Source organism: Giraffa tippelskirchi, chromosome 10 (assembly GCF_054371585.1).
Source record: "Giraffa tippelskirchi isolate mGirTip1 chromosome 10, T2T-mGirTip1v1.2.pri, whole genome shotgun sequence".
Classification (NCBI taxonomy): Eukaryota; Metazoa; Chordata; class Mammalia; order Artiodactyla; family Giraffidae; genus Giraffa; species Giraffa tippelskirchi.
The window spans coordinates 2,334,233-2,359,096 of NC_137284.1; the positions used below are offsets into that span (position 1 = coordinate 2,334,233).

The 24,864-nt window shown below is 63.0% G+C and overlaps 1 protein-coding gene and 1 long non-coding RNA gene across 4 annotated transcripts in view; one reads left to right on the forward strand and one right to left on the reverse strand.

Moving 5' to 3' along the window:
• Positions 1-15,074, reverse strand: LOC145524809 (uncharacterized). The gene is made up of 2 exons (XR_014067859.1): positions 14,283-15,074; positions 1-851 (listed from the first exon to the last, which is right to left on the reverse strand). It is a non-coding gene; the product is annotated as an uncharacterized LOC145524809 (long non-coding RNA).
• Positions 13,672-24,864, forward strand: part of SLC67A1 (solute carrier family 67 member 1) — a 19,281-nt gene continuing 8,088 nt past the window's right edge. Inside the window, exons 1-6 of one of the 3 annotated variants that reach the window (XM_081537710.1) lie at positions 13,672-13,744; positions 14,637-14,808; positions 16,642-16,739; positions 17,630-17,790; positions 18,118-18,250; positions 24,600-24,718. In XM_081537710.1, the coding sequence (XP_081393836.1) occupies positions 14,665-14,808; positions 16,642-16,739; positions 17,630-17,790; positions 18,118-18,250; positions 24,600-24,718 (655 nt within the window). In that variant the 5' untranslated portion in view covers positions 13,672-13,744; positions 14,637-14,664. Of the gene's footprint in view, positions 13,745-14,397; positions 14,809-16,641; positions 16,740-17,629; positions 17,791-18,117; positions 18,251-24,599; positions 24,719-24,864 lie in introns of those variants that run through there. The other 2 variants (XM_081537711.1, XM_081537712.1) reach the window with 2 other exon arrangements.

Genomic DNA, 24,864 nt, shown 5'->3' on the forward strand with positions numbered 1-24,864 from the left:
GGTGTGTGTCGATTTCTTTATTCTTTTTTGTACATACACTCTAGTCCAAATTTCCCACAGCAGGTACAGATGCTACAAGTTTTTACCTTCGGGAAAATAAATACAAGATGACAGAGGCTCCCCGGCCCTGTGGATGCCTTGGGCGGGGTTCGTGTCTCCCAGCCTGGGCCTCGCCCCACCCTAGTGCCACAGCCACGCCAGCCTCCCCAGAGGCCATATGCACAGACCACAGCAGGCAGTGAACACACAACGCGGAACCATGTGTCCCCCGCCCCGAGGATTTCCCACCAGGTCAGGATGCCCCGGCTCCAGCCATCCAGGAAGGCAGGCCAGGGAAGGGCCAACCCCCACCCCGGGCTTTGTCTCCAGGCTGTCTCCTTTCCGACAAGAGAGAAGCCACCGCCCTCCCAGCCCTGCTCCAGACACCCGGGGAGCCAGCAGTCTGCCTGCCGCAGGGACAGCCTTGTGGTGTGAGCACCTGTCGACCCAGGGCCCCACAGGGCGGGAGACCTAGCACGCTCCTCATAGATTACCAGGAGCCGGCCCTAAATCAGGCCTCCATGCGACCTGCTCTCCGCGTGCACCCTCCGGTCCGGGGACTGGCGTGGGAGGGCAGCCCCACCCGCCTCGGGGCACACGGGACACGTCTATGGGTGCCCGCTGAGTCCAGGCAGGTGGGCCCCAGGGTCTCCACAGTGACGAGCCCAGCAGTGACTCAGAGCCTGGTCTCCACGGACGGGGGTGGGTGTGCCATCTCACTAGGTCACACAGCGCGCCAGCCGTGGCCCCCTCGGGCAGCCGAGCCCTGGGCAGGATGGTTTCCGTGGCCCCCTCGCTGAGCCCCACCTGTCCTGCGGGGGAGGGAACAGAGAGCCTGGGTGAGCCACCAGGGCAGCATGGCAGGGTTTAAACCCATCCCACCCCGTCTTCTGACTTCCTACTTAATACTTCTCCAGGGGCTGTGGGACAACTTATCTCTGGGCAACGTTTTTAGTGCAGGAGGTGACTTTCTGAGTCTGGGACCTTGAATTTGATCCAGGGTGGTACCCAATGGCCTACTGAACCTGCTGGTCCCAGGAATGGGCTAGGTCCCTCCCTGAGCCTGGGATGGGTGGTGGGGGGAGCTGAGTTCTGCACTAGAAAAGGCCCGCAGCCTCTGAGAGCAAACAGCTGTCCAGGCACAACAAGCAGGCTCTACCTTTGTCATTAAAAATGTAGCCGAAGGAAAAAAAGCAAGCGAGAAGGAACAAGGTTTGTGCAGACAGCAGAGCAGGGAGGGGTGTGGCTCCTCTCACCCCCAAATCTTGCAAGCAGGGAGGGGAGCGGAGCCTATTTGCAGCAGGGGTGGGGGGGCGGGGGGGCAGGCCTAAGCACCGGGCCCCCTGCTGGCATCCTGCACCACTGTAGCTCTCGCCTCCTCCAACCAAGGAGGGCACAGGAAAAGCTGTGAGCTCACCAAACCTCTGCCTTCTCTAAGCACCCTGAACCACGTCGTTCTCCCCAACCCCTTAGCAGCCGGGGGGGGGGGCTACAGAACGTGGGCAGGGGGCCCTTCCCCCCCAGGCCCACAGGGCAATCCTCCTCCTCCCCTCCTCCCCGCTACAGGGGGCAGGAGCCCTGAAAGCCCACCCAGAGTGGGACCCCCAGCCCCAGCAGTGCCCTCTGCACACCCACCCAACCATCTTGGGAGTGCGAAGTGAACTTTTATAGCATCTTCAGCCACTGTAAAAATGAGGGGTGTCTGTGACAGACACTGGTTCCCCCGACTCGCATATATGGCCCCGGTATACCCGGGTGGGCACTTTCTAGATGAGGAGCAAAGGTTGGGGAAGATCCAAGGGCCCACTCCAGCTTACAGTGGTCAAGGCTCCGGTGGCGTTTAGTCCTCACAAAGCCCCTCAGGCAGTCAGGGCTATTGTGGGCTCTGTTTACAGCTGTGGAGGCTGAGGCTGGGAGAGGGAGCCTGGTCCCTGGGGCCCGGAAAGCGCCATTCTCAGCCGCGTGCTGCCCCCTGCTGGCCGAGTCCCCCACCAGCCGCCTCTCTAGATGTTCCCAACCCTGCTTCCCCGGGGGTCCCGCCCGGCCTCTCTGTGCCTGAGCCCCTCCCAGCAGCGCCCCAACTGCTATCCAGAGCGGCGCCCCAACTGAGAAGTCTGGAGGGGCACGGCGAATGCTGACCACACCAGCGACCTCCAGCCTGCCCTGCACCCCGGCTGGGCACCTTGCCTCATAACCTTTTCCAGAACCTGCAGAGGGCGGTGTTTTGACGCCCATTTTCCAAGACAGGAGCCCATACCTCAGACAGGTTAAGCACACTGCCTGTGGTCACCCAGCGCTCAAGGGCAGCTGGTTCGTGCCCCTGGCCCAGCCCCCTGGACTCCTCTGAGGAGGGTCTGGTAGGCAGGAAAGCAGGAGAGGAAAGAAGTCAAGAGTCTGCAGGTTAACCTCCCCTGACATCCCTCCCAAGCCCTGCCCAGGGATGGCTGACCCCTAGGGTTCATCCCACCAGGGAGGTGACCATTCTCCTGCTTGGTTAAGCCTTCCTTCCCCCATGTGGGTCTTAGCTTGTCCACCTGGCGCCCACCAGAGCAAGGCCCTCCACTAGCCCACGAAGCGTGCCCGGGGCGTCAAGGCGCATTACCCAGCAGCGAACCGCACCAAGGCCCCGGGCCGGCCCCGCAGGCCCCTCTAAGCCTCACCTTCCCTCGACTGTAAGATGGGGCCTCCAAGGGGTACAGAGAGTTACAGATTAACCGCCAGCCCCCAGAGATGGGCGGCCCGACCAGGCTGCGCGCGCGTGCTCAGGAGGTCTCCGGCGCGCTTGGCCGGGCTGTCCCTCCCGCACAGAGTTCCCGCGCTCGGCTCGCCCCGCCCCCGGCCCCCCCAGGACGGGCTGTTCTCGGGCCGCTGCCAGGCACGTCCTCCGCAGGTGCCGGCCTCCCTCCGCTGACGCGTCCACAAGCCGCACGACGCGAATCCGAAGCTCCGATTACAGGGACGGCCTTGTGCTCGGGGGTCCGGGCCGGGGTCCTCACTCCCCCTTCCCCGAATCGGCGGGAGGGACTGGGCAGCCCTGAGGTGGGGGGAGTGGCGGGAACAGGAGCAGCCCAGGGCCCCAGAGCTCCCCAGCCCCAACTCCAGAGCAGCCCGGGGCGGCTCCCCGCACTCTCCCCGGGGTCTCAAGCAGGGGGACCCCTCGTCCCACCTTGCCGCGGACTTTTCTGGCTTCAATCCTGAATGGCTCCGGAGACCCTGGACCACTGGTCACCCGAGGCTCCAGACAGAGCCTCCCAGGGCTGAGGAGAGGTCCTGGGGCCGGGGGCAGGCACCGAGGAGGGTCCCAGGGCCCACCTCGGACCCCCTCTGTGGTCAGCTCTGAGCCCCACCAGGCTCCCCTCCTCCTCGCCCACAGGAGACAGACTGGACGGTCCTGCCTCGGGAATAAACTGCCCCCATCCCCAGACCTGATGCCCACCATGCCCTCCACTTCCTGTCTCGTCTTCTTGAATAAGAGGGGTCCCCCGTGAGCATCTTCCGGCCCCCCCGGGTACACCGGGGGACCCACCTCCCACCCTGCTTCCCGAACCCCACCTTGTTTAGGAGCAGCTGAAATGCCAGGCAGGAGGTATGAGTGCGTCCCCACCCCGCCCCCCGCCCCCCAACAGGCCCTGGCCTGCCGTCACCAACAAGACAGGGGGTTCTGGGCCTCAGGAGAGACCTCACTTGAGACCCTGTTGAGCCCTGGTACTGACCCAGCGCTGGGCGGCCAGCCCCAGGGCGTCCCCCCCCACTCCCACCCCCACGCCCCGGTCAGGGCAGGATGCAGGAGCCGCCACCGCCCTCAACACTCGTCCCCTCCCCCGTCCACTCTTTCTTCACGTTTCCCCAACTCCCCCCGGGCGAGTTTCCAAGGTGAGCGCAGCAGCTGATCGGGACAGGGGTCAGGAGGTGAAAGCCGGCCCTCCCCTGAGACCAGGGCTGCGCAGAGCGGGCGCTCGGCGCCAGGGGTGTCTGTGCCGCCCCCCCGCCCCACGATGGCCCGGCAGAGGGGCTGAGGCGGGGGGGACCGGCCTCCACGTGAACGGCCGCCCGGGCCCCGGCCCCCTCCTCCCCACCCGCCACCCCGCCGCCGCCGCCTCCGCCGCCTCCGCCGCCTCCACCGCCCCGAGGCCCGAAACTGGAGGCCTGCTGCCCCCTGGTGTCCATTCGTGGCACCGCCGTCCGCCGCAGCCCGCCCAGCGCGCACACGAGACCCCAGCGGTCCCCCAGCCCGGCCCCGCCCTCGCCTGCCCACCTTGCCCCTTCCTCACCCTGTGGGTGGTTTGGACAAGGGCCTCCCCCCCGTGACCACCGAGTCTCAAGTCTAAGATTGGGGTGGGGGCCTGCCCGGTGCGGCCGGTCAAGTCTGTGGAGGGGGAAACCTGTATCAAAACCACCTGAGCACCCCTAGGAGTCACTCACACCTTAGTGGGAACTAGTGCTCGGGCCTCTCCTGTCTCCAGGGCGGGGCAGGGGCCAGGGAGCCAGGGAGGAGAGACGGGGAGGGGGGGACAAAGAGGCCGCAGACCCAGGTGAGGCCCTGCCCCGCCCTCCCCGCTTCCCCAGGCCCGGACCCCCTCCCTACCCCCCCCTCCTGCTCTTCTCCCCACCAGGGCCCACCAGGGCCCACCAGGGCCAGGCCTCACCCAGCGCCCCTGCCGTCCCCCCCTCCACCGGGGTCGCTGGTCTGAGCCCCCCTATAAGGCTGGCACCTGGCTGCCCGCTGCAGGGCCTGGGCAGCCGCTGTGTGTGGCCCTTTCTCGTGACGCGCAGCTGGGGGGGCCCCTGGTGGTCCAGTGGCTTGAACTGGGCGCCTTCACTGGCAGGGGCCTGGGTTTGACCCCTGGTCTGCGAACTGAACTCTGACCCGCCGAACAACATCAACAACCAAACCAATAATCATAACTCTCATTTCTGGGCTGGGAGCCAGGGCCTCGAGCCATGTGTGCATATGCGGGCCCCTTAGGCAGGAGCACCTGGCTGAGAAGCAGCAGATAAGCCACAAGCTTGAAAGGACCTGCGTGCCCCGAATTCTCCGTCAGCTGTCCACACCCTAAAATAAGCCGACACCCCGAGGGAACCCTGCGAGCCACCAGGGAAGGCCTGCAATCCGCATTCAAGCCACCCACAACCAGGCACAAACCCAGGACCTCCACAGCTACTGGGGGGAGGGCTCATGTGATGACGGGGAGACACGAGCCCCCAGCGGGGGCCACTCCAGGTCTGGGATGAGGAGGCACTTGGGAAGGGAGGTGGCCCCAGGCAGGGAAGGGGCCGGGCTTTCCTAGCCCACCATGGCCGGTGCCCCGCAGAGGGAGACGGGCATGGGCCGGGTGGGGGTTGGAGAGGGCAGACTCGCAGGGCCCGGGGCTCCGTCTGGCTCAGGACTGGTTTCATCCTGAAGGCACAAGGGAGCACCGGAGATTTCTAGCTGGGGGTCCAGGCTCCTGCAGTTTGAGTGGTGGAGGCAGGTGCCAGTGCCTGGGAACGAGGTGAGAAAGGCAGTCAAGCGCATAATGACGGGGCCCCAGGCCGGGGGCTGGGGGCCCCAGAGAGGCCAGGTCTGAGGGCTCCAGGAGCCTGGGGTGGCGGCAGGCGGAAGGGGGGGGACTCAGGAGGACGGCACCTCGTGACTTTGGAGCGCAGGTGGCAGGTGAGAGGCAGCAGGCCCTTGCTGGGGGTCAGGGGGTCTGGGCACCGGCCACAGCTGCCCCCAGGGTGCCGGGGAGCCCAGATTCCTGCTGGTGGCATCTCGCTTTTCCACCTCTGCCACTTCACTCCCTGCTGACAGGAGGAACGGGGCAGGGGGAGATCTGTGGGCTTCGGAGCTGGGCAGAGTGACCACCTCCTCCTCGGGCAAAGAAGAACGGGTGACCTCTCTGTGCCTCCCTTTCTCATCTGCGTGGCTCCTGAAGAAGCTCAGAGGCCGTGTCTGTGTGCCTGGCCCAGCGACTCCTGCCTGAGAAGGGCCAGCAGCCTCCTGGTGGGTCTCTCCCTCCAGACCTGGCGGAAGGACAAGGCACAGCCGAGCCCTGAGGACCCCACTGGCTGCCTTTGTAATAAAACCTGGACGTTCGCTCCGAGCCCAGGGACACAGGCTGGCAGTGTGACTCAGACCCCAACAAAAGCATCTGCATCACCCAGTCATGTGCCGTTCCCCAATAAACCGTCAGACGGGATGAAGTGGTCTTTACGTAACAAGCAGCTGGGACCCCGCCCCACCCAGGGGGGGTCTGTGGATGCAGATCGCCGTGCCTGGTGGTCCTCCATCAAACACTCAGGCCGTCCAACCCTCTGCACACGTGCCCGACGCTCAGCAGTGTCCCTGGCTGGGACCCAGCTGCTGCTGGCTGCACACCCTCTCTGTGCCAGCAGCCACCCCTGGCCACGCAACTTATGTGCAAATTGCTCCATTAAACCCTCATATGTATCTTATGAGGGAGGAATTAATGTTGTCCCCTTTGGCCCAGCAGTAAAGAATCCACCTGCATATCAATGGCATTTTTCATAGAACTAGAACAAAAAATTTCACATTTCTATGGGAACACAAAAGACCTCAAATAGCCAAAACAGTCTTGAGAGAAAGAAGAATGGAGCTAGAGAAATCAACTTACCTGATTTCAGGTGTATTCTACAAAGGTATAGGCTATACTACAAAGCTACAGTCATCAAGACAGTATGGTACTGGCACGAAAACAGAAGAATAAACCAACGGAACAAGATAGAAAGCTCAGAGATAAACCTACGCACCTATGGGCACCTTGTCTTTGACAAAGGAGGCAAAAATATACAATGGGAAAACGGTAGTCTCTTCAATAAGTGGGGCTGGGAGAACTGGACAGCTACATGTAAAATAATGAAATTAGAACACTTCCTAACACCATACACAAAGATAAACTCAAAATGGATTAAAGACCTAAATGTAAGACCAGGCATGCTGTGTGCTAAGTCGCTTCACTCATGTCCAACTCTTTGTGACCCTGTGGACTGCAGCCCGCCAGGCTCCTCTGTCCACGGGATTCTCCAGACAGGAGTACTGGAGGGGGTGCCATGCCCTCCTCCAGGGGACCTTCCCAACCCAGGAATCAAACCCACGTCTCCCTCGGCTCCTGCACTGCAAGCGGATTCTTTACCACTGAGCTACCAAGGAAGCCCCAAAGTACAAGACCAGAAACTATGAACTCTCAGAAGAAAACATAGGCAGAACACTGTATGACAGAAATGATAGCAAGATCCTCTGTGACCCTCCTCCTAGGATAATGGAAATTAAAGGAAAAATAAACAAATGAGACCTAATTAAACTTAAAAGGTTTGCACAGCAAAGGAAAATATAAACAAGGTGAAAAGACAACCCTCAGAATGGGAGAAAATAATAGCAAACAAAACAACTGTCAAAGGATTAATTTCCAAAATATACAAGGAGCTCATACAACTCAATAGCAGAAAAACAAACAACCCAATCAAAAAGTGGGCAAAAGACCTAAACAGACATTTCTCCAAAGAAAACATACAAATGGCTAATAAACACATGAAAAGATGCTCAACATCACTGATTATTAGAGAAATGCAAATCAAAACTACAATGAGGTATCACCTCACACCGGTCAGAATGGCCCTCATCAAAAAATCCACAAACAACAAACGCTGGAGAGGGTGTGGAGAAAAGGGAAGCCTCTTGCACTGCTGGAGGGAGTGTGAATTGATACCGCCACCATGGAAGACGGTATGGAGATTCCTTAAAACCAAGAATAAAACCACCACACCACCCAGCAATCCCACTTCTAGGCACATACCCTGAGGAAAGCAAAACTGAAAAATACACGTGTACCTCAGTGTTCACTGCAGCACTATTCAACAGCGAGGACATGGAAGCAACCTAGATGTCCATCGACAGCTGAGTGGATAAAGAGGCTGTGGTACATATACACAGTGGGATACACTCAGCCATAAAAAGGAACGCATCTGAGTCAGTCCTAATGAGGTGGATGAACCCAGAGCCCATTATACAGAGTGAAGTAAGTCAGAGAAAAACGAATATCGTATGTTAACTCATACGTGTGGAATCTAGAAAGATGGTGCTGATGACCTTATTCTCAGGGCAGCGATAAACACGCAGACAGAGAACAGACTTGTGGACACAGCGGGGAAGGAGAGGGTGGGGTGAATGCAGAGAGCATCAGGGACGCATGTACACTAACATATGGGAATTCGCTGTATGACTCAGGGAGCTCAAACCAGGGCTCTGTAACAACCTGGAGGGGTGGGAAAGGGTGGGAGGTGGGAGAGAGTTTCAAGAGGGAGGGGGCATACGTACATGCATGCCTGCTAAGTCGCTTCCATCATGTCTGACTCTTTGCGACCCCATGGGCTGTAGCCCACCAGGCTCCTCTCTCCATGGGATTCTCCAGACAAGACTACTGGAGCGGGTTGCCATGCCCTCCTCCAGGGGATCTTCCCTACCCAGGGATCGAACCTGCATCTCCAGTGACTTCTGCACTACAGGCCAGATTCTTTACCACTGAGCCACTGGGAAAGCCTGACCTATGTACACCTATGGCTAATTCATGTTGATGAAGGACAGAAATTAAAACAATATTGTAAAGCCATCATCAATCAATTAAAAGTTAAAAATATATAATTTTTTAAAAAAGAATCTGCCTGCAATGAAGGAGACAGAGGAGACTCGGGTTTGATCTCTGGGTCAGGGAAGATCCCCTGCAGGAGGAAATGGCAACCCACTCCAATATTCTTGCCTGAAAAATCCCATGGACAGAGGAGCTGGGCAGGCTGTAGTCCACGGGCTCGCAAAGTATTGGACGTGACTGAGCGACTGAGAGGATGAGACGTTTGTCGAGGCCAGCTAAGCCTTGGAGATGCTGGCCCAGCAGGGCTGCCTGCAGAGCGGGTCTGGCCCCTGCTTGGCCACTGTTGGCCCCGTGACCTTGCAGAGCCCCTCTTCCTCCACTGTCAGATCAAGGCCTGGACCAGGGGTGTCCAACTTGTGCCCTGTCTGTGTTCACCGGTTCATCCAGCAGGGCTGAGTCCCAGGGTGGGAGGGGCAGAGAGAGAGGCCCGGGTTATCCCTCTTAGCTAGCATTCCTGTTCGCAAAATGCGTGCAAGACCTGGCCACCTCTGAGCTGGGCATCAACCAGAGAGGCCCAGGGGTGGAAGGCAGCAGGGGCCCTAGAAACCTACCTACCAGGTCCCAGGGGGCCCAGAGCAGAGATGGGCAGCTACTACTTGTCATTCCTGGAGCTGTCAGCATGGCTGCCCCCAACGGAACCCAAACTCGCTGAAACTGCCATCCTGGCAGCGGGTAGGGGACCGGTGCTGGCCCAGGCGAGGCTCTAGGGTAAGAAGGGCTGCGTGGGCTTGTGACTTCTCTTCTGGGTCCTAGAAGTCTTCCTGCTTCTTCGTGGATTCTCTGCTGAGTTCTCAAAGGGCAGAGGTTCCAGGAGACGTGGGCGTGGGGTGGGTGGTCAGAAAGTGGGCAGTCCCTTCTAGCGGGAGATGAGGGCCCAGGACGGGAGGAGGTGGTCCTTGGGGAGAGCCCTCCAAATGCCTTGGACCTGTGCCTGTTTCGGGGGCCGTGACGCCCAGAGCACGTGGAGAGGAGCGCGTCCACCCCATCCCTGCTCTCAGCCTGGGGCACAGGTGTGTGTGGCTCTTCTCTCTGAGCCCTCCTTTCTTGTGAAGTTGGAAGGCTTGTCTTTTGCTTCCAGGCTGCCCTTTGGCCCTCCCACCATCGCACCACACCAGACCACTGGTGGCCGGCCACTCGCCCCTGGCTCTCCTGGGTGGACACCCCTCCCTTGAGGCCGCAGTTCCTGTCCGAGTATAGAGCCCCAGGGCCCTGGAGGTGGGGCCTGCGACCTTACCGCACCCTGCCGCCCAGGCTGCCCCCACCCCAGCGTGCCCCCATCCTTCCTGTAGTCGGAGCCTGGTGTGAGTCTGTCTGGCTTCCAGGGACCCAAGAGGCAGGATAACTGGGTGGCCTGGCTTGTCCGGGACGGTTCCTGTTGGCACATGGGAAGTCCCAGGTCCCAGGCAAGCTGGGCCGTCAGCACCTCTCTGAGGGTCTCAAGAGCAGGGTCCCCTGGTCCTCTTCTCCTCTGGTCACGGGGGGACGTGGCCATCACACAGTGTATCCAGCGGTCATCTGAGGGCCCCAGGGTTTCCGGTCTGCAGGCCTTTGGCCTGGACGCCGTCTCCAGCAGCCTGCGCGCCATGCGTCCCCGTCAAAGCTGTCTCTTCCTCTCTCAGTTGTGGCCATCGGCCACCAAGAGCCCCTGGAGTGAGTGACCCCCACCCCACCATGTGGGTCCCTGAACCCTAGCACTGGGCCGGGACTGGGGCGGAGCCAGTGGGTGAGAGGTGGGGGTCCAGGGGGGTCTCACATCACGAGAGGCCAGCGGAGAAGTCCCCGGCAGCTGGAAGAGACACCTATGCGGACGTGGCCAGGTCCAGTCCTGCAGGCTCAGTTCCAGGACCCCACCCACAGGGGAGTCGGAACCCACACAAGGCCCAGCCCCTGCCCCCTCCTCCAAGAAGTCCCTGCCAAGACTGCAGTCCCCAAAGTCTATGTCACAGACTCCAGTTCTGGAAGGTTCCCCGGCACCTGGGCTGGGAAGGTCAGCTCTCCTGGAGACCTGCCCCCAGCCCTGGTCCTGCTCCAGCCAAAACCTCCTTGGCTTCCCTGAAGAGGTGACGTTGAGGTGAGCCCTTGGGGAAGAGTTAGGGTAATAGACACAGTTCCATGAGACCCCCATCAATCCCCTCCTGGGTTTGTCTCTCCCAGAGCTATTGTTCAATCGCTCAGTTGTGTCTGACTCTTTGCGACTCCATGGACTGCAGCACACCAGGCTTCCCTGTCCTTCACCATCTCCCAGACTTTGCTCAAACTCATGTCCATCGAGTCAGTGATGCCATCCAACCATCTCATCCTCTGTCGTCCGCTTCTCCTCCTGCCTTAGAAGTTTCCCAGAATCAGGATCTTTTCAAATGAATCAGCTCTTTGCATCAGGTGGCCGAAGTATTGGAGCTTCAGCTTCAGCCTCAGTCCTTCCAATGAATATTCAGGGTTGATCACCTTCAGGATTGACTGGTTTGATCTCCATGCTGTCCAAGGGACTCTCAAGAGTCTTCTCCAGCACCACAATTTGAAACCATCAATTCTTCAGCGCTCAGCCTTCTTTATGGTCCAGTTCTCATATCTGTCCATGCTGCTGCTGCTGCTGCTAAGTCGCCTCAGTCGTGTCCGACTCTGGGAAAACCACAGCTTTGACTATAGGGACTTTTGCTGGCAAAGTGATGTCTCTGCTTTTTAATACACTGTCTAGATTTGTCATAGCTTTCCTTCCAAGGAGCGAGCGTCTTTTTATTTCATGGCTTCAGTCACCATCTGCAGAGATTTGGGAGCCCAAGAAAATAAAGTCTGTCACTGCTTCCACTGTTTCCCCTTCTATTTGCCGTGAAGTGATGGGACAGATGCCATGATCTTTGTTTTTTTTTTTTAATATTGAGTTTTAAGCTGGCTTTTTCACTCTTCCAGCGTCAGGGCCCTAAATACTGTCCTGATGGAGGAGACACGCTATCGCACCTCCAGCTCAGACCCCACCTCCTGCACCTGTGTGTGAGCCACGACCCCACCCCCTCAAGCACTGAGCCCCAGAAGGTTCTCCCCTCCAGACCCCCCCCCCCGCACACACCCTGGCTCCTTCTCAGCTGACGGCCACCACCCAGACACCCCGCCAGCTCCTCCTTCCCTGGATCTACAGACTCTCATCCTCCGTCGCCACCTCCTATCTGAGTCCGCGTGCCCCTGCTCGGGACTGCAGACACGTCTCTGACCAGCCAACCCCTTCAGTCGTGATCAGCACATCAGCTCGAGGTCCTTCTAGAAGCGGCGGGTTTGGAGCCCAGGCTCCAAGGCAGTCAGGGCAATCAGTGCAGCACCTCCTCGTGCGTCCTGCACACTGGGTGTGCTCTGCCCTCTCCCACACACGCAGACACACGTGCATACACACCTGCCCGCACACGCCCGCCTCACAACCATCACAGGCAGTGGGTGTGTGGTGGGAGCGCCTCCAGCTCATCCTTAGGACTCTGCAGAGGTGTCGTCTCCTTTGAGAAACCCTCCTCCCCAGCCCCGCTCAGCTCTGGCCGGGAGGCTGTGACTGCTCTGCGGGGGCAGCAGGTCCACAGGAAGTGCAGTTGCCAGGTGAAGTGAGTGGATTTCCCAGCTCCCTCGGGACCAGGAAGCCCCCTGCCCACAGAGCCTCTGCTCCAGCCGGCCCCGTGCCACGCGGGTCCTGTGTGCCACAGGAGGAAGGCAGAGATGAGTGAGCAGCCTCTTTCTGCCCACCCCTTGCCTTTGGACTCAAGTCTGCCGCCATCACAGGCCCACTCAGGGAGAGGGGGCGTGAGCCACTCGCCCTGAGGCCTGAGGGCCCTCTTGTCCCTCCCAGAAAGGCCTCACGGCAGGCCTGGGTCTCCCCCGACTCCACGCTTAACTGCCGGACTTTGGCCTGTCTCCTTGGGCACCATGGCTTCCCAGGTGGCACAGCAGTAAAAAATCAGCCTGCAGTGCGGGAGACACAGGTGATGTGGATTCCATCCCTGGGTCCGGAAGATCCCCTGGAGGAGGGCCTGGCAGCCCACTCCAGTATTCATGCCTGGAAAATCCCATGGAGAGAGGAGCCTGGCGGGCTACAGTCCATGGGGTCACAAGGACACAAGTGAGCATTCACACACACACACGTGCCCGCACACACAGGCACAGCGGGCTCCCAGGCTGCCTGCCCCACCTGTCTCAGGCTCCTGGTCCCTGCAGTTCAAGAGCGGCCTGAGCTGAGGGCAATGCACGGCAGAGGGGACATCGGTTTTGATGCTGGCCTGGCTCTGAGCTGCAGGCAGGTTGTGGGCGGCAGAGTCCTGCGTGGGCCTCTGCTCGTTGATCTGGGAAACTGTGACCCGAGAGGGAGTCTGTGTGTGCCACGGGGCTCCATCAGGGGCTCTGGGTGACTGCAAGGGGGAGCAAGCTAGTCCCCCGGCAGGACAGCTTGAAGCCAGGGGGACCTGCATACCTTGGGGCTCTGATGGCCCTGACCAGGCCGGTGGGCACGCAGCAGTGTGAAAGGGGAGAGAACCAGCATCTCAGTAACTGCGGGCGGACGTGGGGCCAAGAGTGGCTCCCAGGAGGCATCTGTCTCCCTGCCAGCCTCTGGCTCTCTGCAGACCCCACCCAGGGGGTGAGCCAGGCATTGCCCTCCCCCTCCCTCTCCTTGCACCCCTCCCCCTCCCATCCTTCTTCCCAGCCCCTGTCCTGCCTCCCTCCGCCCCATCCCCGCCCATCCTGCGCACCCAGACTGGACACCCAGAGTTGCTCCAGCGGGCTGAGCTCCCGCCTCCCCCCCGCAGACCCGGGAGAAAAGCAGGAGGGGGCAGGTCCAGGGCCGCCGGGTGGAGCTGTGCCCGCCGGGGGAGTGTCGGGCTCGGCCAATGAAAGCGCCGAGGTCGCGGGCGGGGGCGGGGTGTCCCGGTTGGCCTTGGGGGCGGGGAACTACCCCGGGAAGGTAGGTGTCCCAGGGCACCCTGAGTGGGCGGGAGTCTGAGCCCAGCCCCGGAAGGGCAGGCAGGCCGGAGCTCAACCCACGAGGGCTCACCTCACCAGGACGGTGCCCAAGCTGATCCCTGGGAAGGCAGGTACCGAGCTCCCTCCAGCACCCCTGCCAGCCAGATGCCCCTGACCTGCCGCTCTCGCCCTCTGCCCCGCTCCCTGCAAGATCTCCGCACCCCGGGATGGGAAGTCTGGGCACAGCCCCAGGTCCCTCCTTGATGTCACCCTCCTCCCCACCCCTGGGTCTGGGTTCTGAAGGCAACAATTGGGCCCAACTGTACAGCTGGGGGTTCATTTGGCAAAACTTGGTGGAGGCCTCCATGGAACCGCAGATTCTGGCTACAGCTGGTGGAGGGTTGTGGGGAGCAGACAGGGCCTGGCTACCTTGCCTGGGGGGCATGGAAGGCTGAGCTGCCCCTCCAGCCTACCCCCAGATGCTCCAGAAGGCCCTCTGGTCTGGTGGAGGAGCTGGGCAAAGTAGGCTGTCGGCTGAGAAACGCTCCACAGGGGCGGTGAAAGCAGGGCCCTGTGGGCCTAAAGACCCGCCCGACGCGCTCACACACACACACACACACACACACACACACACACACACACACACACACACACACGGGAGTCACCTACCTGAGCTGCGGTCAGTGACCACTCTGGCCTCGGTTTCCATCTCAAAGTCAGGCCCTGAGCCCAGCCCACGCTGGGCGGGAGGCTCCCGTCTCTGGCTCCACGGTGGCCGTGTGCCAGAGCCCAGAGTTGGCCGAGGAGGGGAGGGACGCTTGATCTCTGAGAGCAAGACTGGCCCAAGGTCACTCGGCGCCGAGGGGCTGGAGAGCCCCGCTGAGAGTCCAGCACCCCGACCTCTCCCCCGGAGAGGCACCTCTGGGTGCCGCCCGCCTCCCGCCCCATGACTCAGCACCCTCGCCCAGCTCGGGAGGACTTTTGCTCCCTGCCCGCTCCTGCAGCCTCCGGTTCTTATCCCAGCAGGGTCTTCCAGCAACACCTGCCCAGCATGCGGAAAGTCGGGGCCCCCGGGCTCCAGGGCCAGGCCCGCAGCGGGACGGGCGCCCTGGGCCGCTCGGGGGTCGTGCTGCTCACGTACGTGCTGTCAGCTCTGGAGCTCACCTGCCTCTTTATGCAGTTCTCCATCATGCCCGTGAGTATCCTTCCCAAGGCCGCCCGGCCCGCCCCCCTCACCTTCCTTCCTTGCTCCGGGGCCGTGGTCCGGCCTGATGCTGCCCCAGGCTCCTCTCACTGCGGGCCCCCTGCCGCACTGGAAGTGAGCCAGTTGAGGCACCCGGGGACCGTGCCTCTGGGCCCCCCATCAAGTCCTGGGCTCTGTTGCTCCCGCCCCAGCTCGGGGCCTTGGCCCTGTTCACCCACCAGCCTGACACCCGCGCGGCTCACTTCCTGGTCCCGCTCAGCCCTCTTCCGCAGGTCTCCCCCGCAGCGGGGCCCTCCCCCAAGCACCCGCCAGGTGCCCGGAGTCACTTCCCCTCCGGTCCTGGTTGGTCCGGCCTCGTGAGGCTTGCCCACGCCCCGCACTGTATGTCGTGGTCTTGGATCGCTTCTGCCTCCCCAGCCGGGATGTGAGGGCGGGACTAACCCGGCTGGCTCTCTGCTGCCTGCCCCGGCCTGGACTCTGCCCGGCCCCCAGCAGCCCCTGGGTTTCTGTGGCCCCCGCTGCTTGCTGGTGTCCACCCCCCCATCATGCCCCCCCATGCACTCCTGTCTGTTCATTCCACACCCCCGTGTGCAGCTGGCCCGCTGGGACTCGCCCTCCTGGGGCAGCAGCTCCCAGTGGACTTTGGAAGACTGGAGCCCCAGAGGTCCTTGTCTGCCTGGTCCAGGTGGGACCGTGGCGCTAGCCACTGGCCACTTTTAAAAGTTCCCCAGGAGGTTCTCATGGGAAGCCTGGGCCTGGGGATCTGGGTGGGAAGGGGTATGGCCTTTGTCACAAGTCCAGCCATGGCGGGGGTCCCTGGCCAAACAGCAAGCCCAGCTCCCCCGCCTCCCAAGCCTGGCTCACCTCCACCGGGCTGGTCCAAGCCCTGTATCCCCTCCTTGGCAGCCAAGGGGCCGGAGCAGGTGCCCCACTGCCCTTCAGAGATCCGGTGCTGGAGTGATGAGCGAACACGAAATCCTGTGAACTCGGGGTGTGGAGCAGCTCCCACCTCCCCTCCCACCGGCTCTCCCGGGCAGGGCATGTGTCTGCTCCACAAGCGCTCACAGGTACTCCGAGTGCCTGTCCTCAGAGCTCAGAATACCGCAGAGCACGATGCGGACTAGACCACGGGCACCCCACCGCTGGTGGTCCTGAGCGTAGGTGACACCCACTGACAGTGGACAATGTGTCATTAGACTGTGCTGCAGGAGGGGCCCTGGGGGTGCTGAGGAGCGTGGCGGGCTTGGGGTCAGCGGGGCCTCCCTGAGAAGGCGACTGTGTACAAAGCCTTAAAGGAGACATGGGAGTGGGCTGGCCAGTGCAAAGGCCCTGGGGCAGCCGTGGGACCAGTGCCGGAGGGAGAAGGCGCTGAAGACAGGAGGAGCGGCTGCAGGGACCCCAATAGTGGAAGCATCAGCAGGAGCTGGTCTTAGAGGAAACCTGGGAGTCAGTTCTGGACGTGCTGAGGCCCAGGGGCTTTTGGACACTGAGTGTCGAGCCAGGGCAAAATGGGGTCTGCCCTCACGCATTCGAGGTGAACCCCAAAGAAGGGAAGGGGGCTGGAAGCTGCCTTCACCGAGTTCCAAGTCCCTGGAGACTGGACCTGGAGGCCCTGTCAGGCTCCCCTCTATGATATAAGCAGCTGAGTCCAGGGTCACAGGTCAACCCAGATGCATCGTGGAGCGGTCAGAGCCAGACCCTTGATTCCCGCACAGAGGATTCCTTGCTCAGAGCTACCGTTCCTCCCCCTTCCCACCAAGGACCCTGGGTCGCAGGTGCTGGGGTCCTTCCAGGCCCCTCCCAGTGACCCCTCCTGTGTTTCAGTACCTGTCACGGAGGCTGGGCCTGGACTCCGTTGCCTTTGGCTACCAGCAGACTATGTTTGGTGTGCTGCAGCTGCTGGGCGGGCCTGTGTTCGGCAGGTACGGCGGGGTGGGGAAGTTTGGGAGCCCTCATCCCGTGATGACCCAGGCCTGCCCTTGGGAGGTCACGGCCCGGGTGACTCCAGGTTCCCAGACCTCACGCTGGGCCCCACTAGAGGGATGGCAGCCCCTGAGGCACAGACGAACTTTGATCCTTTGTTGTTCCATGGCTCAGTCGTATCTAACTCTTTGTGACCTTTACCATCTCCCGGCTCAAACTTTGTCCCTTTAGTGCTGGGTTAAGCCCCTGCTCCCAGGGCGTCCCAACCCACAACCGCCACTAATTCTGGTTTGTGGCTGGAGAGAGGATGTAGCTGGTGAGACTGTTGTGGCTATAAATGCCCTGCCCTCCTGAACTGGAGGGCTCCACCAGCAACTTTTCTGGAAAGAGAATTCCGGGGACCGGGATGCTCACTCGTCTTAGTGCTCTGGGGGCGCTGGGCTCACCCTCCTGCAAACCCTGCCGTGGACAGATCAGCGTGGCAGGAGTCAGATCTCAGAGTCACTCCATGGGAGAGAAGGGCTCCAGACCCGGTAACACGGGACGGAGCAGGGGTCCCGGGGGTGGGGGGCGTTCCCCGCTGGAGCCCAGGAAGAGATTTCTGGAAAGCATGCACACGCCCTCAGCCCCTTTGCATCCCACAAGTTACTCACTAGGACGGGGAATGACTGAGTGGGTCAGACTCCCCAAGGTCACTGAAGACCACCACATGGGAAGGTTGGAGAAACAGGCCCTGCGAGGAGGGAGGAGGGGCCTGGGCCCTCCCCACCCTCACAGCACGTGGACCTCTGCGGCCCAGCTCCCCGGCCGTCCCAAGGGGTGGGTGTGGGGCGGAAGAGGGGCGCCCCTGCCTCCTGCCGGTGAAGGTCACGGGTGTGGGGCCCCCCAGGTTCGCGGACCAGCACGGGGCGCGGGCAGCCTTCACGCTGTCCTTCCTGGCCTCGTCCGCCCTCTACCTGCTCCTAGCGGCCGCCTGCATCCCGGCCCTGCCCGGAGTGGCCTTGCTGTTCGCCTCGCGCCTGCCCGGCGCGCTCATGCACACGCTGCCAGGTAGGACGCCCTCGGCAGCGGGTCCCAGTCGCTAGGGCCCAGGGGCGGCCCTGGAGGGGGGGCGTGGGGGCTTGGTGTGGGCGGGGCCTGAGCCGGGGGCGGGGCGGAGGCCACCCCCGGGGGCCCCGGGCGCGTACAGGGTGGGCTGTGCTTCCACGGCGCTGGGTGGAGGGCGTGGGGAGCACGCGGCCTGGGGACAAGTCGCGGTGCAGCTGGTGACGCGGGGACTGACAGGGAGGGGGCGGGGCGGAGGAGTGGAGGGGTGTGGGGGCGTGGCCCGGGCTCCGTGAGGGGTCCGCGCGGCTCAGCCCGCGTCCCACCCGCCAGCTGCCCAGATGGTCATCGCGGACCTGTCCACCCCTGAGGAGAGGCCCGCGGCCCTGGGCCGGCTGGGCCTGTGCTTCGGCGTCGGTGTCATCTTCGGCTCCCTGCTTGGTGGAACCCTGAGTAGCTCGTGCGGGTGAGTGTCAGGGGCGCGGGCCCGACCGGGGTTGATGCTGGCCGGCCAGGCGGGGTGTGGGTACCGGGACGGACGAACAAGGACGAGACGGCTCTGTGCCACCCAGGCCCTCAGTCCACCCCGCCGCCTCTCGGGACCTTGGTTTCCCCATGGGCACCCTGACCCGGTGGGCCCACGGGAGGGGAACCGGCTGGAACCTCCAAGTGGGCGTGACCTATGCGGCGGGCGGGGTCCGAAGGCTTAGACAGGCGAGTGCCCCCTTGAAATGAACACCATACACCACGTGGATTCCTCAAATGTCAGGCGGGAGGACACCTGGGGAGGCAAAGGCCCTGACATGGGTTACACGAGAAGGCCTGTGAGGCTGGAGTGGACGGAGCAGCGGTGGGCAGCGCATCAGGCCGTGGAGCCCTGGGAGCAGGGGCAGGGGGTGACCTGGCTGCTGTGTCGAGATTGTGGGGGCTGGGGCCACGGCAGGGAGACCAGAGGTGGGGACTGAACTGGGCCAGGTGGGAGAGGACGGCGGCTGGACCAGGGATGGCCGTGGCAGGCAGAGGGCAGTGGCGGGATCTGGCTTGGTTTTGCTGATGGCTGGGGTGTAAATGTGAACGCAAGGCCGTGCCTAGACTCTGGGGCTGGGCCTGGGGGAGCCATGGGCCTCGCTGAGGTCCATGCTACCTGGGCAACTCGCGGGAGTTGGGTCCCCACCAGGATGAGTCTGGTGCCCGGTAAACACGTGAAGGAGTTCCCGAGTGGGCTGAGGGGGTCTGAGCTTGAGGAGAACGGGGCTGTGCTCTCAAGTGGGGGGTTTCTAAGCCCTGGGAACTGCTCAGAGAAGGGCTGGGGCCCAGCACTTGGTGTCAGAAGCCGGGAATTAAGAAAAGCCACCTGGAGGACCAGAAGAGATGGGGTTCAGGGGGGTGTCCCAGCATGAGGGTCAGGACAGGACCCGCCGCCAGCGACTGCGGACTCCCCCTGGACTGGGGCCACCTCCCTCCCTGCTCAGCGCTGCAGGAGCCTGGTTCGGCAGATGAGCCCGGGATGAGAGAGAGGGCCTCTGTGTGTCCAGGGAGAGACGAGGGAGGGTCAGGGGCCGTGAGTGAGAAGGAGCACCCGGGGCGTGGGGCAGGGGGCAGCCCCGCCTGCTGACCCTGGGGGTCAGCATCAGAACCAGGACTGGGGGTTCTCCTCCCAACCCAGCCGCCTGCCACCCTGGGCCTTGGGCCGGTTTGCTCACCTTGCAGAGGACACACACAGAGGCCTCCTCAGGCCAGCCCCCCCGCCCCCCACCCCTCCTGTCTTTACCTGCCCTTGCCCTCAGTGTAGCTGCTGACCCAGGAAATACCACTCACTTCCCTCCTCCTTCCAGAAGCCCCCAAATTCACCCCATCCCCGCCCTCACCTTCCAGGTCACTCCACTAGCTTCCCAACTCCATCCCGAGGTCTAAGGCACTTTCTTTGATGGGTGCAGAAACCGGGGCCCCACAGAAGGTAAGAAGCCCCCCACAGTGGAGCTCCCAGTAACCCCTCAAGGCCCAGGGATGTGGGGGTCCTCCAGGACCCCAACGCCTCATGGCAGGGGCCGGCACCCCGTCTCCTTGTCCGGCCTCTCTGCTAGCCTCAACCTGTTCTGCCTCCCAGCACAGCCCGCAGCAAGGGCAGGCGGGATGCAGAGGCTGCCTTCCCACCGCACCTCCCCCGTGATGGAAGCAAGCGAGAGGGGAGGTCTCCCCAGCGGTTTCTGCCTGCCCACCCCAGCCCCCCGCAAAGGCCCCTAAAGGCCCCACCATGCCCCCCACCCCCCCACCAGGGAGCAGGTGGAGGGAGGAAGTGGCCTTGGCAGCCGCTGCCCTGGGCTAGGTACTGGTATAACTGGTTTAGGCCCAGCCTGCAGCTCAGGGCTGGCTACCGCAGAGCACCCAGACCTGCGCCCTGAGTCACTCAGCAGGTGAGGGGCAGCTCCATAACTCAGGGCCCCCAGCCTGGCACCTCGCAGCCTGGGGAGGCCTCCACCACCCCCTCCCCCAGGGGGGCCGCGTGCCCCCGGGGTGCACAGCACCAGCCTGCCTAGCCCACTGCAGCTGGGTCCTGGCTGGGGGAAGTCCGGGGGATCGGCTCAGGGGTTTGAGAAACAGGGGCCACCTGTCAGGCGCTGCTGAGAGTGGGGTTGGGCGGAGCCCAGGCCGGAGGTTGGACTTAGCGTGGGGGTCTCTGCAGGACCCCCTGCTCCTCTGGGCACTGAGAGGTTGCCCGACAGTCACAGATTCCACCGAGTCCGCAGGCCAGCACCCAAGGGCTCTGTCGCCCTAGAGGCGACCCACCTGGGGTTGCTGCTTACCCAAGCCGGGGCTTGGAGGGCCTCCAGCCACAGACCTTAGAGGTCAGGCCAAGCTGGCTTCAGAGTCCCTGGCTAGTCTTCCTGGGCACTAAGCGATCCCAGTCCCACACCATGCCCAAAGGGCCCTGTGACTCGGTCAGTGTGACCCCCTCCTTATCTGGAGGCCTGGGAAGGCTGGTCTCCCGAAGGACCATACCTCAGCCCCTGGACAAGGGGACGGGAAGCCCTCACCCTGCTGATGGAAGGCTTCCAGCCCAGTGAAAACCCAGGGTTAATAAGTAGACACCGGGGCTGCCCCAAGCGGCTCTGAGGCAACTCAGGGCAGCCAGGCCGCCTGCTCCACACACCTCTTGCCCCGGCTCACAGAGGCTGTGTCGCCTCCCCACCCGAGGGTCGTGCAGACCCTGCAGGTGGGGCCTGGTGCGTCAGGTCCTCGAGGGTCCACGGACGGGGCGCGAATGGCTGAGACTAGTGGGGCTGGACCTCAGCCCTGACCTGCTGGCCAGACGGGGCTCCAGGAAAGCCCATGCAAAGGCGGAAGGAGCTGGGGGCTTGCCTGGGGACCTGTGTGGGCAGAGGATCGGCGGGCACAGAGGATGGACCGCAAAGGGTTAGGCCAGACACGGCTTTAAGGCCACTTTCTGGGACTCGAAGCCAGAGGAGGGCTGAGTCAGGGGTGGCCCCTCAAGGCATCCATTGTCAGGCACGGTTCCACCCACAGTGCGGTGGGCCAGGGCTCAGCTAGGACAGGGGGCTTCTCCCCCCAAGCTCAGACCGGGTGGCTGGTGACTCTGGGAGCCCCTCATAGCCAGGCTCCACCTGAAGGTGGGCCCAGCTGACCCCAGGCCCCTCCAGGAGGGACAGGACTGGGGTGCGCAAGCTGGGAGGCCCTGAGGGGGACCTTGGCGGGAGCGGTCCCCCCAGGAGCCCTGGAGCCGACGGGGAGGGAAGCTCCAGGCTCACGAGGCGTGATCACCTCAGAGCAGGGCAGGAGTCAGATGATGTCGGGCAGACAGGATGAGTGTGCAGAGCTCACACGAGGTAGACAGGTGGACAGGGCTCCTGCCCTCCTGATAAGGTCAGATCAGCGGATTCCAGGCCCTGAGATAAGGATGAAAGGCAGTGTTTGCGGCCGCCGCCGTCTGACCAGTGCCTGTGGCAGCTGCGACCAGCGGTGGCCGGTTCCAGAGGCATCCCCTGGCAGGAAGCAGGCGCCCTGGGAGGGTGGCCCCCAGGAGCCCAACCCTCACCTGTACCTGAGGAAAGGTGGTCACGCAGCAAGGTAGCCACCAAGGGACAGAGGACTCGGTACCCTGAGTCCAACCCAGGGCCTTCGAGGGTCTCTAGGGTCTGTCTGTTCAGTCTCCCGTCAATCCATCCGACCGAAAATAAGAGGGCGTGAGTGGACAAAGACATATGAACCCTGCCTGCCTCGTGGTCCACACCCAGTTTGTATTAAATAAAAACGGTCCAGTGAGCCAGTGGACAGACAGCCCAGAGCCCCACCTGCCTGAGCTGCACCCCAGAGGTGCCTGGGCCGGAGTTAGACTCGGGGGTGTGCTGACTGGGGAGGGGCTCCCTAGCTGTGTCTTGGACAACAGAGCAGCAGCGAGAGGGGGCAGGAGGCAGGAGGGCGTCCCCACTGAGAAGCCCCTCCATGGGCTGCTTCCTCCTGTCCGCTCTCCTTTCTGCCCTCTTGTCCGGGGGAGTCGGAGAGCACTGTGTGTGCAGCTGGGGGCCCCCACGCCGTTCCGGGGCCTTCCAGCGGCCCTGTGCCCCTTCGGTTCACTGGCCACCCCACACGAGACAGGAGAAAACCCCCAGAGAAGGGGCCTGGCTCCCAACTACCCACCCCTCATTTGTCACTAGCCTCCCAAAATAACCATCTAAGTGGCCGCCTCTGTTCTCACGCATTTCCGGGGCCTCTGGCAAAGAAAGCTGGTTTTGTCCTTGCCCGGGCAGGCCTAGAGCAGTGACGTGTGGGCCTCGGAGGCCACAGTCCTGAAGAAAAGGCCCTTCTCTCTGGCTACCAGGGCTGGGGTGTCCCTGCCGTCTGGGGGAGGGGACTGTGTGGTCCATACCCGGCCACATCCCTCCCGGGGGCATCCAGGGTCCTCTCATCCTTCCCACCTGACAGCCAATGGACACGCCCATTTGTCCGGAACCCGGGCAGCCAGAAAGCCCAAATGTTCCGCATCCCGGGCAGTGGGCATTGGCCGGGGGACCAAAGGCGGGCCTGCGGGGTGGGCGGGGGTCAGGGCCCACTGCAGCCCTGACCAGTGGTATGAGCCCCGGCAGGTCCCGGCCCAGCAGTGAAGGTGGCCAGGGCCCAGCCTTTCTGGTGTGGCATCCCCACGGGCTCCCCTGATCCCACATGGAGGAGATTCCTGTCCTCCCCGGGGAGCTGTGCGTGTAAGGTGTGTGCACATGTGGGCGTGTGCGGGCACCTGTGCTGGAGTTGGGGCGAGAGAGTCCTCTCCTTGAAGTCCGAGGAGAGTCGGGGGCAGCTCGTGGCTGCCCTGTCTGAGGGCGCAGGGAGCCTCTCCCAGGACACTGACAGGGTCTGGGGCCAGGCTGCTGTCGTCCATTTGGTCCACAGTCTGGCCCACGGGGGTCTCAGCAGAGGGTCCCACCCAGGCCCCCCCTCCCTGGGGGCAGAGAGTGGCCCTGGAGTAGAGCAAGCTCTTCTCAGAGGATAGGGTGCCTGCTGTGGAGGAGGGCAGGGCCTCACAGAGAGGGCCCCTGCAGGGTGTGTAGGAGTTTTCTCTGCTGTGGAGGGGCAGGGTGTTCTGCCGTGCCCAGGCCTGGAGGTCCACGCAGCTGGCTCAGTAAGAAGCTTCTGCTTCTCTCCTCTCCTTCAGGAGGAGACGGTGGCAGTCAGAAAGGCCAGTCCCCAGTGCCCTTGCTCCCGGGTGACACGGGCTGCCTGGTGCAAGAGGCCCAGGCCCACCCGTGCGGTCCCGGGGGGTCACGGGCTGAGTGTCCCTGGGCTGACCCACGAAGGGGAAGCGCTCCCTCAGAAGTGAAAGCTGAGGGGAGAGTCTGAGTCACGTTCTTGGTGAGAGCACGGGCAGGCGGGCAGGCGCCCTAAGTAAGGGCTGTGTCCTGGGTCTTTAGGGGGCCAAAGGCCCCCCACCCTGTGGGCCCGGCCTGCCCAATGCCCTCCTGGAAGTGGGGCCTCCTGAGACCTACTAAGTGCAGGCCTGTCCTCCCCCAGGAGGGCAGGGAGGACTGACAGCGCCCAGGACATAGATGGGCCCGCAGGGGTCCCACGGCCTTCCATGTGGGCACGTGGAGCTGAGACTCAAAGCCAGGCCCTGGTCCACCGGGTACATCTGGGCCAGTCTCTCTGGCCACTCCTGGTGCCATGGCCCCAGGGCCACCTGGCACCCCACTCACCGTGAGCCAGCGCCGCACCTCGCCTGAGTCACCCAGGGTAATGGTCGCCTTCTCAGCTGCCACCCCGTGCGGCCCCTCCAATCCCGCTGAGGCAGAGGCCGGAGGGCTCTGGGGACCAGGTCTTTCCCCAGGAGCCTCAATGTCCTGCTCCCCAGGGTGGGCGGGACCCTTGGCGCTGCCAGGGGTGTCCAGGGGAGTCTGGGGGGCATCCCCCTTGCTGGGTCCCATTCCCCAAACACGGCCCCCAGGGCTCACAGCAGCCCTGTCCTTCGGGAGCCTTCTCACCCCTCAACAGGCTGGGAACTGTGCGTCCCCTGGACCGTGGCCGCCCACCCCAGGCCCCTGCCCCCGCCCTTCTGGGGCTCAGCATCCCGCCTCCACGGCCGCCCACCCTCAGAGACCCCAGGGACGGCAGGGTCTGTTCCTTTACCCGTCCTTTAATGAATGTGCCCTGAGGGTCCCGTGTCCTGCCCTCCAGACCGAAGCCTGGGGGAGTGTGAGGGGTGGGGTGTGAGCTGCGAACAGCTGTCAAAGCTCAAGCGCGGCTGAAGGGGCAGGGGACCCGCGTGCCCTGGGGCCTGAGCCCCGTGTGACCATGAGTGCCGCCCCCAGGATTCAGTGTCCGGTCATTGTGGCCCTTGTGGTCACCCTCCTGGGAGCCCTCCTCAGCGTCACCTGCATCCCAGCCAGCACCAAGGGGGCCAGCGCCCACGCCCAGACCACCCTGCCAGGTGAGCCCTGCCAGCTGAGCCCCAGGAGGGACACCGGTCCAGAGGCACACAAGGTGTGTCCCACCTGGGACGCCCCGCCGAGTGTGCCCTGCCAGGCACACCTGGCCAGTTACACCCCCCAGGCACGCCCCTTCGGGATGCCTGGC